Source organism: Arvicola amphibius, chromosome 3, assembly GCF_903992535.2.
Source record: "Arvicola amphibius chromosome 3, mArvAmp1.2, whole genome shotgun sequence".
In the NCBI taxonomy this organism is placed as follows: Eukaryota; Metazoa; Chordata; class Mammalia; order Rodentia; family Cricetidae; genus Arvicola; species Arvicola amphibius.
In genome coordinates this window covers 48734751-48751109 of record NC_052049.1, presented here as the reverse complement: position 1 = coordinate 48751109, position 16359 = coordinate 48734751, and the positions used below count along the sequence as shown (strand labels likewise).

At 40.5% G+C, this 16359-nt stretch overlaps 1 protein-coding gene across 4 annotated transcripts in view; it reads right to left on the bottom strand.

Moving 5' to 3' along the window:
* The window catches only part of Tnpo1 (transportin 1), an 83616-nt gene that overhangs the window by 20035 nt on the left and 47222 nt on the right, over nt 1-16359 (bottom strand). For all 4 annotated transcript variants that reach the window (XM_038321931.1, XM_038321933.1, XM_038321932.1 and 1 more), the window contains exons 7-14: nt 13027-13108; nt 9366-9488; nt 7441-7559; nt 6925-6985; nt 6205-6373; nt 4512-4664; nt 1877-2102; nt 398-569 (exon numbers count right to left, since the gene is read on the bottom strand). In XM_038321931.1, coding sequence (XP_038177859.1) covers nt 398-569; nt 1877-2102; nt 4512-4664; nt 6205-6373; nt 6925-6985; nt 7441-7559; nt 9366-9488; nt 13027-13108 — 1105 coding nt within the window. The remainder of the gene's footprint in view (nt 1-397; nt 570-1876; nt 2103-4511; nt 4665-6204; nt 6374-6924; nt 6986-7440; nt 7560-9365; nt 9489-13026; nt 13109-16359) is intronic.

The window sequence follows — 16359 nt, the reverse complement described above, 5'->3', positions numbered from 1 at the left end:
GTGCTCGTCAGCATTTTCTACCTACCATTCGCATTCTAACTTTTATATTCTATAGTAGACTTCTGATGTCAGGTACACTCTGAAGAGAAGTAGAATGTGGAGATGCAGCAGCTTTGAAGCCAGTGTTAAAGGTGCTTAAATGGAACCAAGTCAATGTGGAGTACAAACTCTTTCATCCCTTTCCTCCAGACACTCCAAAGTGTATTCATGAGCTGCTATTATTACACTAGCCATAAGCTTATTCCAACTGCTACCTTTCTTAAGAATTATATTCCCTATTCCCACAGTAGCAAAACCTAACTGTTCCTACTTCTTAGGCTTTTCATTTTGAAACACACACTATGTATTTATGCAGCTTATTGTACTGTCCCCATAGCAGTCATCCTCGGATCCTTACTGGCTTGTTTAAATGATGTCCCACGGAATCTGCTAATGTCCCAATGGCATCGTACAGAATGAGCAAGTTCTTATGCTGGTATTTACTGAAGGCGAAGACGAGGGTATCGAGTATATAAGCAAGGTATGGGACAAGCTCTGTACAAGCCTCCTCTTCTAATGTAGCGAAGGCACTACAATGAAAATGAGAAACACATAGGAAATGAAGTCTCCTGTCACAGAAGATTATACATCGCACCATGAGTACAGCCTTGCCTCATTCTACAGGCTTACTTTGCTTTTTAATGATTTTTTTCTCACAAAAACATTTTATGCGTACACGCCTGTGTCTGTATGTACACCACGTGCATGCGGGAGTCCTTGAAGATAGTTATAAACATCTAATCCCCTAAAATGAAGTTACAGGTGGTGGTGAACTGTCATGCACTACTGGGAATTAACCTTAAGTGTTAAGCTATCTATCCAGCTCGCCCTCTTCCTTTAAAAAAACTTTTTTTGGAGACAGGGTCTGTGTAGCCCCAGCTGTTCTGGATTTCACTCTGTAGATCAGGTTGGCCTGATCCTCTTTTCTTAATATGCTACAGTGGTGAGATCTAAAACCATTAAGACTTCTGGTCCTTGTATTTATCCATTCAACAAGTTTATTTGGTGCTTACTATTCATATTGTCAGAGTGCTGGAAATGCAGCAATCTGGAGTGTAAGTTCCATAATCTAGATTTAAAACAAATAAAACCAGGCATATTAGTGACTTCTTGTAATTCCAGATCTAGGAAGGTACTTGGTAACCCAGTCGAGCTTAGTAGGCAAGTCTTAGGCTAATGAAAGATCACCCAGACAAGAACACTTAACGATAAGCTGAAATGGCAGGTAAATGACTGAACGCTTGCCTGGCATATCGGAGTATCTGAGGTTTGATCCCTAAACCCATGAAAGGGTCAATGGTAAAAACTACTTGGAGTTATAAATTTAATGGCAGGTACCCTTGCTCCAGGAAACAAAAACTAGTAGAGATGAAAGCAAATAGTTTTGATGTGAGAAAAGAGTGTCCTAAATCCAACAGAACAACTATGGAATATTCACTAAGCATATGACATCACTGTGGACATACCAAAAGTCTGTAGGACATCCTGCCAAGTTTTGGCTGTGGTTCTGTAGACTAAAGATCTAGAATTTTGTTATTCCTTTGAGATTCCACAAACACTTTAGCTGACAGAATGAGGAAGAAAGCAAAGGCTCATGCTTAGCTAAAAGTCACACTTTAACAAAACCATTAGTAAAAATATTTTCTAGTCTAAAAAAATTTGTAAAATATGCCATTGTGCAAATATCCCAGAGCTACAAATCAGTCCTATTAAAACTGAACCAAAGAAAACTAATTTCCCATCATAAACTGCAGTGTTGTATGTTTAATGGTTTAACGTCAACGTTCTACTACTGGTTCAAAACCAGGCTCTTACTTTCACAATCACACTGTCCCACCTGCAAGCGGCTTCTTGTACTCTCTTGTTGCTATCCAGGATACGCTTCAGCAATTCTGTCATTAATGGCTTCAGGTATGTATCTGGTGGCTGGCTGACTACCCAGTGTGCATAGCGGCTAAGAGTCCAGCAGGTAATGGACCGCACAAGAGCCTTTTTGTCAGAGAGGCACTGAATAAGGTGAGGAATGAGCTCAGGCAAGTATGGAATCATGCCTTGCATGCAACCTAGGAAAGAACAGCAATCCTTCAAAACAGCGCTAAACTCAACTGTATATGAGAACACAAGCATTCACAAAGAAAAATTTAGTACATTTCCATGTGCTACAAATAGGAAAGTTGATACCAAATTATTTAGAATAATAAATCAGAGTTAGTTGTTCCTAGGTGTCTTACAGGAGGCTAAAATTACATTTACATTTTTGTCATGAAAATTCTGGTTTTCTTTTTTTGTTGTTGTTGTTAATTTAATTATTTTAAATGCAAGGATGACTTACCTGTATATATGTATTTGTACTTTGTCTTTTTAAAATTATTATTAACTATTTTTCTCCACTCCCCTCCCTGCCTCTCTCTTCCCCTTCAACCCTATCCCATGGTCCTCATGCTCCCAATTTACTCAGGAGATCTTGTTTTTTCTACTTTCTACTTTCCATATAGATTAGATCTATGTATGTCTCTCTTAGGGTCCTCATTGTTGTCTAGATTCTCTGGGATTGTGAATTGTAGGCTGTTTTTAGTTTGCTTTATGTCTAAAAGCCATTTATGAATGAGTACATATTATACTTGTCTTTCTGTGTCTGGGTTACCTCACTCAATATGATTTTTTTTAGATGCATCCATTTGACCTCAAATTTCAAGAAAATTCTGGTTTTCAAAGATGTTATTGGAACCGAATAGAAGACCTGGATATCAATCCACACATCTTTGAACACCTGATCTTTGATAAGGAAGCAAAAAAATATCAAATGGAAAAAAGAAAGCATATTTAACAAATGGTGCTGGCATAACATGTAGAAGAATGAAAATAGACCCATATCTATCATCATGCACAAAACTCAAGTCCAAATGGATCAAAGACCTCAACATAAAGCCAGCCACACTAAACCTTATAGAAGAAAAAGTGGGAAGTACACTTGAACGCATTGGCCCAGGGAACCACTTCCTAAATAGAACCCCAGCAGCACAGACACTGAGAGAAACAATGAATAAATGGGACCTCCTGAAACTGAAAAGCTTCCGTAAAGCAAAGGACATGGCCAACAGGACAAAACGACAGCCTACAGAATGGGAAAAGATCTTCACTAACCCCACATCAGACAGAGATCTGATCTCCAAAATATACAAAGAACTCAAGAAATTGGACATCAAAAGGTCACATAATCCAATAAAAAAAATGGAGTACAGATCTAAACAGAGGGATATAAAATAGCTGAAAGACACTTAAGGAAATGTTCAATATCCTTAGTCATCAGAGAAATGCAAATCAAAACAACTCTGAGATTCCATCTTACACCTGAAAGAATGGCCAAGATCAAAAACACTGATGACAACTTAAGCTGGAGAGGTTGTGGGGTAAAGGGAACGCTTCTGCATTGCTGGTGGGAATGCAAGCTGGCACAACCCCTTTGGATATCAGTGTGGCAATTTCTCAGAAAATTAGGAAACAACCTTCCTCAAGACCCAGTAATACCACTTTTTGGGTATATATCCAAAGGATGCTCAGTCGTGCCACAAGGACATGTGCTCAATTATGTTCATAGCAGCTTTGTTTGTCATAGTCAGAACCTGGAAACAACCTAAATGCCCCTCGATCAAAGAATGGATAAGGAAAATGTGGTATATTTACACAATGGAGTACTACACAGCAGAAAAAAAAATAACGACAGCTTGAATTCTGAGGGAAAATGGATGGAACTAGAAAACATTATTTTGAGTGAGGTAACCCAGACACAGAAAGACAATTATCACATGTACTCACTCATAGGTGGTTTTTAAACATAAAGCAAAGAAAGCCAGCCTACAAACCACAATCCCAGAGAACTTAGACAACAATGTGGACGCTAAGAGAGACTCACATAGATCTGATCTACATGGGAAGTAGAATGTAGAAAAAGACAAGATCTCCTGAGTAAATTGGGAACATGGGGACCTTGGGGGAGGGTTGAAGAGAAGAGGGGAGAGGCAGGGAGGGGAACAGAGAAAAATGTAGAGCTCAATAAATATCAATAAAAAAGTATTTAAAAAGATGCCTATAAAATGTCTTGAGGTAGAAATTTACAGCTAAGATAAAACAAAAAACCAATCTTCTTATAGAGAATGGTGACACTCTTGCCTTACCAAACTTCCTAGATTTACCTGGGGAATAAAGCTATTTCCTGAGCAACAGCCCTCAGACATCAGATTTCTTTCTTAGTGGTACCTAACAGGAACTTACTTTAAGGTGGTTTCTGAATTCAGTCATCTCTTTTAAGGTCAGTAGCGATCACAGTCCCATCTACCACACACTGGCCTTGCGAGCAGAGCCATTCAGTGTATGTGTTCAGAGTGAAGTCTCTGCTTACTAAGTTAACGACTGCTTAAAGTAACCTAGCCTTATTAAAATCTATTAAGAACTTTCTTTGCAATTGGACTTACCTTCAGCAATTGCTCCTAAAACCAAGATGCCTGATTCTTTAACAACCCATTCATGGTGGAAAAGCAACTCTTTCAAAAGTGGCAAAATGTGTGGCAAGAGTTCATCACGATAAACATTTGCGAGAACATCTAGAGCAGCAGCAGAACATTTTCCTAGGGAAATACATTTTTGTTGACAGAATTAGCAAATTTATTAAGATATTTTATTCTGTACTTGATTACAGAGTCTTCTATCTTTTTGTGGAAAAATCTAATGCGCTTTCAGAATGCCATGTATGGTTATTGTTAAAATTCTGTGGCAAAATGTGCTCACTTTAAAGCAAACAAACAGACTAAAAAGAAAAAGAAAAAAGTCACACTTAAAACTGAATTCTACTCAGGCCGGTAGTGGTAGGTCAATCTGTCAGAGGACAGCCTGCTCGATACCGAGTTCCAGGCCGGCGAGGGCTACATGAGACCCCATCTCAAAAACAAAACAAACAACAAAACACCAGCTTAGTTCTACTTAGTATTTCTTTCTTTCTAAAAGACTTATTTACTTATTATGTATACAGTATTCTGTCTGCATGTATGCCTGCAGGCCAGAAAAGGGAATCAGATCTCATTACAGATGTTGTGAGCCACCACATGTTTGCTGGGAATTGAACTCAGATCTCTGGAAGAGCAACCAGAGCTGTTAACCTCTGAGCTACCTCTCCAGTCCTTTACATAACATTTCTAATAGTAGATCATTTAAAATCAAGCATATATTTTTTTTTTCAAGACAGGGTTTCTCTGTAGCTTTAGAAACTGTCCTGGAACTAGCTCTTGTAGACCAGGCTGGCCTCAAACTCACAGAGATCCGCCTGCGTCTGCCTCCCGAGTGCTGGGATTAAAGGCGTGCGCCACCACCACCAGCTATAATTTTTTTTTCTGACCCACTTTCTATTTTAAGTTTTTGTTGTTGTTTGGTTTGGGTGTTCTCCCTTGTTCTGTCTTTACATCAAGTGACTGATGCCTGAGGAGGCCAGAAGAGGGCAGCAGATTCCCTGAATCTGCAGTTATGGTACGTTATGAGCTACCATGTGAGTACCAGGACTTGAACCCCAGTCCTCTGCAAGAGCAGTAAACTTTCTTATCTGCTGAGCCACCTCTCCAGCCCCCTGGTCCACACTCTTAATTGAAGAGTAGCAGCTTGCTTGCTTGCTTGCTTGTGTTGGATTAAAGTCTTGGATTTTCCCCTTGTAGGGACACGTCACATCCCTCTTCCAGTCATAGATTAAACCATGGCCATGACAATCAAGCAAGCAAGCTTATGCTGGATACATTTGCCTGACCTGAAAATGCATCCACACAAAGTTCACCAACTGACGAAAGGAAAGACTGTGGATATATGCTACAACATGGATGCCAAGTAAGAGCTGGTTAGGAAGGGCTGTTTACAAGCAGCAAATCTTTAGACTGACACAGACTGATGGCTATGGGGATGGAGGTAATAGAAATATCCCACATTAATGATCATGGTGATGGCTGGACAGATGTACAAATAAAACTCACTGTATTATTATTTATTTTCTTGACAAAGGTCTTACTACATAGTTCAGGCTGACATAATAAAACTTGTGAGTCTACTCACAGCTTCCTAAGACCTGGGTTAGACACCAGCAACAGAGGTTGTCCAAGTAAGCAACCGTGCTTTACCCATCCTACTTACTCAGATTCCAGTCAGAAATTGTATCATCATCATCAATTTCATCGTCGTCGTCATCTTCCTCTTCAATTCCGTCCTCCTCATGCTGCTGAGCCACTGTCCTTGAGCGATGAAACCGTGGCCTTATGTCCTGCTCGCTGTCAGGGATTGTTTCATCTTCTTCCACGTCGCCCTGTTGTTATTTAAACAGAAGCCTTCAGTGGCTACTCCATTTTAAGCTATTAATGCCTACATAAGTAAAGGAACCAGAGCATCATATGGGTCATGCACAGGATTCTGGAGTGTATTTCCTGAGAGAAAACTACTTCCCTCTGCAGTAAACAGGACCCGTGAAAGGGACAATGGGTATATGACACCTGCTAGGTTACAGGCCCTTTCTACTATTAGTTGGTGCAATAAGAGTAACCCAAATTAAATTCAGATCAGTATATTTAAAATAAACCCAGAGAGAGTAAGACAGTCTTAACAAATAAAATAAATTACAAACTAAAAATAAACCTCAAATGGCTTTGATCAAAGGCAAATTAAGGAAAGCACCAATGTCACTATCAATTAAGGTAACAAACAAATTTAGTTTGTTCTACTTTGAACATCTGTAGCCTATTACAGGTAATAGGAAGCCCTTACACAGGGTCTATCTTAAATAAATGCCCTAATGATCAAATTCAAAACTTTATCATTAATATAGATTTGTGTTCCCTAATCAGATGATGGTTTACTTACCTTAAGCAGGATAATATCTATATCTGAGTACTTCATGCCATTCACTAACACAGGAATCAACCTAGAGAGAATTAATGAAACATAGACCTAAAGATCCATAGAGTATTAAGTTGTCTTAACAACCTCATGCACACTAATTAAACCAAAGATAGCAGTGGCAATATAGTCTGTGAGCATATCCTGTGATACACTGCTGCTCCAATTAACTCAAGGAATATGAACAGGGCAGGTTTAAGAAATATTGGTCAGACAAACACTCATGCTCCAAAGTTCCAAAACAGAAGACCAATAGTAACTAAACACTGCAATTATGCTTTATCTGTAAAGGTAGGGTTTGTCCACTGATCTCCAAGTGCCTGTTTTGGCACCTCTGAATCCACCCCCCAACACATGAATAAACTATTTTCATGTAGTTTATAAAAAAAGGTAATCAAGAAAATCTACTCATATCAATAAAGAAGTCTGACATCTCCGAGTGTCCCGAGGACAAGTGGCACTTGGAAGCGGGACACTTACTTAGGCAGATGCCTCACAAGTACATCTTTGCATATTGGCTGTTCAGCCAAAGTCAGCCAGAATTCACAGGCCTCCAAAGCCACGTTCTCATCTTGGTCTTGGGTCCTTTGCAGCATGTACTGTGAAGGGAATCACACTACTCATCATTTTATTCTGGACAGCAAATAGAAATTTAGTCCTGATCCTACATTCTGCAAATCCCGGTTCCAATCTGTACGCCTCTCCCTCTTTTAGAGCTCCCCATGTACCTTTAAAACAAGACAAAACTTAAGAACTACCACTTAAGAATGAAGTCCTCGCTTGTGTGCATCACTGATCCCGTATATAGGGAAGCTGCTGACTTTTCTGACGTGTTAATGTTAATCAGAGGGAAAAAAGGAACTATCTTCCTTAAAATGAAGAACTTAAAAATAACACGTTGTCTCTTGTAGACAGACTTTTCTCCATATTCAAAGTGATATAAGTTAATCTTTTTAAATTTTGGGGAAAAAAAGATTTCTTTCCCCTTTTTGTTTTTGTCTTCAGAAGACAGGGTGGATGAGCATGGATCCCAGGCTGTCCTGGAGCTCACTATGTAGCCCACACAGCCTCACACTCAGGATTCCCCTTCTGCCTCCTAGGTGAGAGATGGGGGTGCACACCACACCTCTAACATCCATAACTACGATCGCGTCCTCTGAACACATCGAACTGAATTCACTCAGGGGATTTCCCAGTATACCTAGGACTGGAATCAAAGTCAATCAACAAATTTCTAGTACACTCTCGCTTCTGGACTGAAACAGACTGTTACGACAAAATACGGCAACTGTCACTTCTCCACTACACGTCAAATACTAGGCTTTGAGTACTGCTGAAGAAAATGCTATGTAACACTATATCAGGCTCCCCCGCTGTGACCCACACCAAATGATAAAATTTTAAACGTTCTGATTAGATTCTTCTAACCTTTCAAAACTAATCTTAGGTGACTTCATAGACAAAACAGACTCAAGACACCATTCTATACTTGTAACAACAGAAGATGCTCGCTCTCTCTCTCTCTCTCTCTCTCTCTCTCTCTCTCTCTCTCTCACACACACACACACACACACACACACACACACACTGCTGAGCCAGCATTTTTCTAACACATTTTAAAAACAACAAACAAAAGTTACTTAATGAAATCATGTTTATATGTTTTGTGTGTGCCTGCCTGTCTGTAAGTGTGCACCTTGTATACAAAGTGTCCACTGAAGCCAGAAGAGGGAGTGGATCTTTTTGAGCCAGAACTACAAGCAGCTGTAAGCCTCCAACGCTAGGAATGAAACCGCAACCTCTTCAAGAGCAACAAGCACTGTTAACTACTCTCCATCTCTCCAGAGTCTAACATACTGTAACTCTCACCTCACAAGATAAAACTGTAAGCAGACGTGAGGCTCTGGACAATATACTGCTTAAAGCACCCAGAGAGCCATGTAATAAATAAGTATGATTATATTCAGCAATATAAAATCATATGGGAAAGTGTGACCCTACCTCTACTGAAGACAGCCTGAATCAGACGAATCTTGTTGATAACTTGAAAACAAACTCAATTTTTAACTCTATTTCCATCAATTCAAGAATATGTCACCTAATATCCCCCAAACACCCATAAGTTCATCTATACCATGAGAATTTCCTAGTAGTTACAACTATCTAAACAGAGATATTAAAACCTATCTCTGTTTAAAAAACTCCTCCCATAACATCTTAAATCTCACAAAAGACAAATCACCAAGAGGATTTAAAAACAGCCATCATATCTATGTTTTGCCCCTCCCCTCAAAGGTATTATATAATTCAGAAAACTCTATCCTTACATTATTACAATTATTACATTTTGTGCCAACATTTCTCTGGGGGAGAAATGAGGCAAGAGTCTGCCCGGCTCAGGTTACCTCGACTATGTTATGCATGTGAGGAAGCAGGCGATCCATCCGGACTTCCAGCAGCATCACCAGCGCCCGGCACACATTTTTCCGCACCTCTGCTTCCTCATCACCAGCCAGTGCAAAGAGGTTCTGTCGTAGAAAAAAGACATTTTTACCCATACTTTAACAGACCTACAAAAAGACTGAATAACATCTGACAGTTGAAGACAAGAAGACCCTAAAGTTCAAGGCCAGAACGGGACACCTAAGATTCTGCTTCAAATATCCAAACCAAACAAACATTCCCAACCCTAGAACCGCCCCACGAACAATTGATAAAACAGACAACCAACTGTTAAGTGGCAACTACCAAAGACCATGACTGAGATATAAAGATAAAAGTCTTTCTTTTTGATTTTCTGAGACAAAGTCTCTCTGTATATTGCTGACTGTTCTGGAACTCTCTATGTAGAGGAGGCTGTCCTGGAACTCACAGAGATTCACTTGCCTTTGCCTCCTAAGTGCTGGGATTAAAGGACCATAATACCAGATTAAAATGTAATTACATAATTATTTCTTTTAATTATGTGTGTGTGTGTTTAATTAACCTTGTCTGGGGGGGGGGGGACCACATCTTTAATTAGGTGAGGGATGGGGTGCATGTAAGTACAGGTGCCCATAGAGGTCAAGAAGGTGTTATCCCTTGGAGCAGGAGTTACAGAGGGTTGAGTCATCTGATGTGGGTACTGGGAATTGAACTCAGGTCCTCTAGATGAGTATGGTACATGCTCTTAACTACTGAGTCATCTCTCCATGCCTAAAATGTCAATCTTAACGAGACTACACACAGTTATGGTTTTTGTATGTAGTTTATAGTCATGTGAGTGACAGAGATAAATACATGGGGAGGCCAAAGGTATGCCACAGTCAATTTGGACATTATTATCTTTCTAAAATTAGGTAAGATCACTTTGAACCAGAAGCCTCATTAAGTCTTCTAGACAATAGCTAGACATCAAGCTTACGGGGTGACATGCAATGCCATGACAAGCAATGCCATGCCTGACTTTTTATACTGCGTGATGGGGATTTGAACTCAGATCCTCATGCTTGCAGAGCAAGCACTTTAACAGAGTAAGCTGTCTGCTCAGCTGCACTTTTATTTTTATTTTATGTGCATTGGTGTTTTGCCTGCATGTGTGTCTGTAAATGGAGTTATTACAGACAGTTGTGAGCTGCCATGTTGGTGCTGGGAATTGAACCTGCATCCTCTGGCACAGCATCCAGTGTTCTTAACTATGGAGCCATTTCTCCAGTCCCTCAGCTGCACATACATACATACATACATACATACATGCATAAATAAATGGAATTAAAGTTTACAAGCACAGACTTCTGGGTGTGCAATCCTATCACTGAAATTAAGGCAGAAGTTCACGGCCAGACAAGGTTACATAGTGAGTTCCAGGCCAATCTAGGCTATAGAGTGAGACCCTGTTGCAAAGAAGCAATCAACAAACCAATCAAATAATGGAACTGTAGCACTGGGGTATAGGCATTCCTGCTCACATGGAGCAGCAGCAGAAGCAGGTTAACAACTTAACCCTAAACTGCTGCTGTTTACAAGTCAACTACCAACTAGTGAAGTGGACAGTAATCAAGGTAATCAATCCTATGTTTCTCACAAATTCTACAAGGTTAAAAGTGTGTGAGTGAGGGGGTGGTGGTGGTAAATAGACCACAAGGCTGCGGTGACATATCCAACTGTCAAAACACTAAGATACTATTACTCATTTTCACAGATAAATAAGTGAACTTTAGTAGAGGTTTAAAAACATGCCATTCAGAGAAGGGATTTCAAACTGGCTTACACAGAATCTTAGGTCAACAAGTTTTTACTCTAAGAGTAAGCCAACTTTTAAGATGAGAACAGTAGCTAGTGCCCCCTGGTTGGCTAGTAACCCCTTTGCTTGAGAGATAGAGGTCAAATGATCATGAGTTCAAGGTCACTATAGCCATCTCCAATTCCCGCCCCCCCCCCCCCCACACACTGAATTAAGAAAAACATCCGGAAGCTGGGCAGTACCTTTAATCCTAGCACTTGGGAGGCAGAGGCAGGTGGATCCCTTGAGTTTGAGTACAGTATCGTCTACAGTGCGAGTTCCAGGATAGCCAGGGATACACCAAGAAACCTTGTCTGGGGGGAAAAAACACATCTTGAAAGAAACATCGAAAAGTGCTGAAAGCTGGCTCAGTAAGTAGAACTTCTTGCTGTGAGTTTAAGCCCCTGAACTCATGGTTTGTTGGTTTGGTTTTTTTTTTCTGTGTAGTCCTGGCCATCCTGGAACTTATTCTGTAGACCAGGCTGGCCTTGAACTCACCGAGATTCTCCTGCCTATGCCTCCAGAGTGCTCAGATTAAAGGCTTGTGCCACCATTGCCCAGCTGTGCTCTTTTTTTTTTTTTTAAAGGTAATACTCATTCGTAGTCCCTGCACTCCGACAGTGAGTTGCAGGTAGAGACAGGAGAAATGCCAGGAAGCTTGAGGCCAGAAAGCCTGGAGAGTACAATGAAAACAGTTACAGAAATAGAAGACTCAACAAGGAAGGAGAGAACTCAAAGTTGCCCAGTGACTTGTGCATCTACTTCTTACAAATTCTTCTACACGGCAGGGTGTGGTGACACACACCCAGGAGGCAGAGAGGAGGGTCTCTCTGAGTTCAAGGCCAGCCTGGTCTACCGAACAAGTTCCAGGGCAGCCAGGGCTACAGAAAAACAAAAATCACTGTCTCAAAAAACCAACCAACCAAAACAAAACAAAGCAAATTCTTACACACACACACACACACACACACACACACACAGAGAGAGAGAGAGAGAGAGAGAGACAGACAGACAGACAGAGAGAGAGAGAGACAGAGACAAATATAAAAACAGGGAAGAAAAAAATTGTTACTTGTAGAAACTGCATGTAGGACTGAGAGGCTATGAAGCTCTTCTCCCGACATACTCAGTTCTATCTCTAGGCTGTCCCTGTCCCATGCCACAACTGGAAAGAAGCTATTAATAAAATGGCCCCTTCTTATAATGTCAGTTATTATAGTTGCTGTTATCAGGCAAGAGGTTCTGAAAAGGAACTGCACTGTTTATGGATATGGTCAGATGTTATGATCTTACTCTTTCTGGGTTCTCTTGACACCTCTACTTCATAAAGGAAGCCAATGTAAAAACAAAGTCATGCCTAAATGATCTGGCCTATACACGGAGGAAGCTTACGGTCAACACGTAATTACGGTAATGCACGGTGGGCAGCAAGGTCAACAGTTACATAGCTGTTCTTTAGTAAGTACCTTTTGGATTCTTAACTTCATCAATCTTATGTTTTGTGTTACTTGCTTCAAATACTACTCACGAGCTGGGAAATCAATTTGCACATACAACCTGAATGGTCTATTGAGGAAGAATTTTGAAGCAGTCCAGCTAGTGAGCAGAACTCACCACATACGCGTCCTCCACGAGCAGTGTCTGCACCACACACACCGCCTTTATTTCCAGTCAGGAAAAACTCAGCAGACTGTGTCCAAGTTTAATATCGCCAACAAGAACAGCTATTTTCATACTGTAAATGACTAGGTATATAATGAGCCCACGGCCCCAGGGTGTCCTACACGGGCAGTGGTGACTCTTACCTCGATGAAAGAATCGATGTGCAGCATGAGTGCTTGAGTCCGACTGATGATGAACTGATTGACACACGCCACAGCGTGAGACCTGGAAACCAAGTGTGTAAGAACTTTAATGTGCACCTCTAGAATACTATGGTATATGAGCCCATACGTGTACGAGTAGGGTGACACCAGTGTTCAGAGAGTAATGGTGAGATAGTCCTGGCACACAGACATGGTCTCTCATTTCATTTCTTTTTTTTTGGTTTTTCGAGACAGGGTTTCCCTGTAGTTTCTAGAGCCTGTCCTGGAACTAACTCTTGTAGACCAGGCTGGCCTCGAACTCAGAGATCCGCCTGCCTCTGCCTCCCGAGTGCTGGGATTAAAGGCGTGCGCCACCACCGCCCGGCCTCTTTTATTGAGCTATACATTTTTCTTCACTCCTCTCCCTCCTCCTCTCTTCCCTTAATAAGACCTGCTTGACATTACATAAATGGCACTTATCCAAATAATACCTTTTTTAAAAATACTGCAGCTTCTTTCCCATAGAACACAATACTTTTAAATTAAAGGAAAAAAGTGATTGCTTTAGAGGTATCTGAGTATTTAGTAAGCACAGAGCAAATTTAAGCAAAGTGAAACACATTTTAATTCCAATTTCCAGTTTGAAATGCTTACACAGTTCAAATAATATTCAGTCTTTCTTTAACCCACACTCTATCTGAAAAACAAGCACTTACAGCATTTTATATTTTTAGGGTTAATTTCCTAAATTGTCTACTCTATAGCTCATTCGGAGGTTTACAATTCAGAAATTTTACAGGTGGCCCATCAGTGCTCATGGGGATGGATGGTTCCCAGCACGGATGAGGCAGACTCCTTGAAAGCTGAAGGTGTAGCCTTCTGTTTCCCCAAACACTCTACAAGGCAACATCTACCATTGTGCTTGGAAAATAGTAATTCAAAGAAATGCACTCATTCCCCACCTCAATGGGAGGAGCTTCGGACACGCTCACTGCAGAACTAGTAAGTTTTCATGTCAGTCACCACATTCCCAGGCTCAGCAGCTAGCCCTGCTGCCATCACTCTGCTCTTATCAGTAGCCATTACAACTTTCTTCTGAAGAAAATAACCAAAAAATAACTTTCAAAAGTAAAAATCTATATTCTTATGGGCCTCCAGTGTCTCACTCTTTCCTTGTTATGCAGTGATTACTTTCTATAAGAGTAGTAATAACTGTCTTTATAAGCTATATCCTAAATTACTGCAATTTGCTAAAAATTCAAAATTTTGTTCAAAGAACAGACTAGAATCTCGTATGGTCATTAAACAAGGACCCAGAAGGAACAACATACATGGAATTCACATTCGTCATGTGAGATTCTAAAACCAACATGGTAACTTTATTTATTTATTTTGAGGCAGGGTCTCACTACATAGCTACAACTAGCCTCAAACTAGAGATGGACTTGATCCCAAGAGCTGAGCTCAGAAGGGAGCAGAGAGAGTAGTTTAATGGATGTGATGGTGTGGTGCTTTGAATGAGAATGGCCCCATAATTGAACTCTTAGTCACCAAGGAGTGGAACTGTTTGAAAAGACTACAAATATTAGGAGGTGTGGCCTTTTTGGAGCTTGTGAGACCTTGTGCTAATGAGGACTAATTGCTGACACTGTAAACAAGCCCCCACTGAACTGTGTCTCTTCACAGCAACAGAACAGCTAGGGAAAATCATGCTTCTCAATGGCGGAGGAGTGGAATGGGGGGGGGGGGGCGGTGGGGAACTTGTGGCTAGGATATAAAAACAAAGAAATAAATCATAATAAAAACATGCTACTCAAATGAATCATGACTGCGAAAGCAGCAGTTTTCAACCTGTGGGTCAGGACCCTCGGGGGTTGTCAAATAAGCCTTCCACAGGGGCTGCATATCAGATATTTACATTATGATTCATAACAGTAGAAAAATTGTGGTTATGAAGTAGTCACAAAATGTTATGGCTGGGGGTCAGCATACCATGAGGGTCATAGCATTAGAAGGTTGAGAACCACTGCTCTTGTGGTTTGCGCCCAGGAACTCGGGTTAAGACACAGTCTGAGCCTGGAAGTCTGAAGACCATACTGAACAACAGCATGAGGTGACTTTAAAGATGACAGGAGGAGGAGGACAGATCCTCCAGATGTACGCATCAAAAAAAGACCCCTAATTTAAAAGGAATGAAAGACAAGAAAAAGGGCAATGCTTATAATAACATGAACCGTTAATAGTCTAATGACAGAAAAACATACAAAACGATAATAAAACATTATTTTGTATCTACCTGATTAACAGCATTTAAAAAGTATGATGAACAGAAAATACAAACAGACAAACAAACTACTCTAAAATTCAGATGCACCTCAGACAGCCAAAGCAATCTGAGCAAAATGAAAAATGTTGGGGGGGGGGGCTGGGAATTACCATTCCAGATCTTAAAATATATTACAGAGCCAGAGTAATAAAAATAATACGAGCTGTACATAGTGGCACACATTTTTGTCCCAGTATTTGGGAGGCAGGGGCAGGCCAATCCCTGTGACTCTGAGGTCAGATTGGCCCACACAGAGTGTTCCAGGACTACCATGACTACATAGATAGACCCAGTCCAAAAAAAGGAGGAAAAGAAACTAAAACAAACCCCCAAACCCAAATATGGAACTGGCACAAGAAGAGATGTGTTGACCATTCGAACAATAATCAAAGACCCAAATATGAGTACACATGACATCAGCCATTTCTGTGACAAAGATGCCAGAAACACAGGCTAGAGAAAAGAAAGCAACTTCAACAAACAGTGCTGGGAAAACTTACGTCCATGCTAGAATGACATTAAACCAGTATGCACGTCTTGCATAAAGACCAACTCTAAATGACCAAAGACCTAAAGGAAAGCCCGAAACACTGAAGCTACTAGGAGAAAACATAGGCAGTGCCCCCAAATGACTGAGGTGTGGGAAGTAGGACTCTACTTGCCCCAAATTTAAAGCTAACAATTATTGACAAGTGGAAGTTTGTAAAACCTAAAAAGCTTCGGCACAGCTAAAGAGACACCCTCAGCAAGGTGAAGAGAAAGCCTACAGAATGGGAAAGAACCTTCATCAGTGAGACATCTGACATTAATATCCAGAACATACGAAAAGGAAAGAAACAAGCAAGTCATCACCAAATGACCCATTCACAAAATGGGTCTAGGACCTAAACAGTTCTCAGAAGAATTTAAAAAATAACTTACTAAGACATATTTTAAAAATGTTCATTGTCCCTAGCAATTTAGAGAAATATAAATCAAAACAACTTTGAGATTTCATCATACCCCAG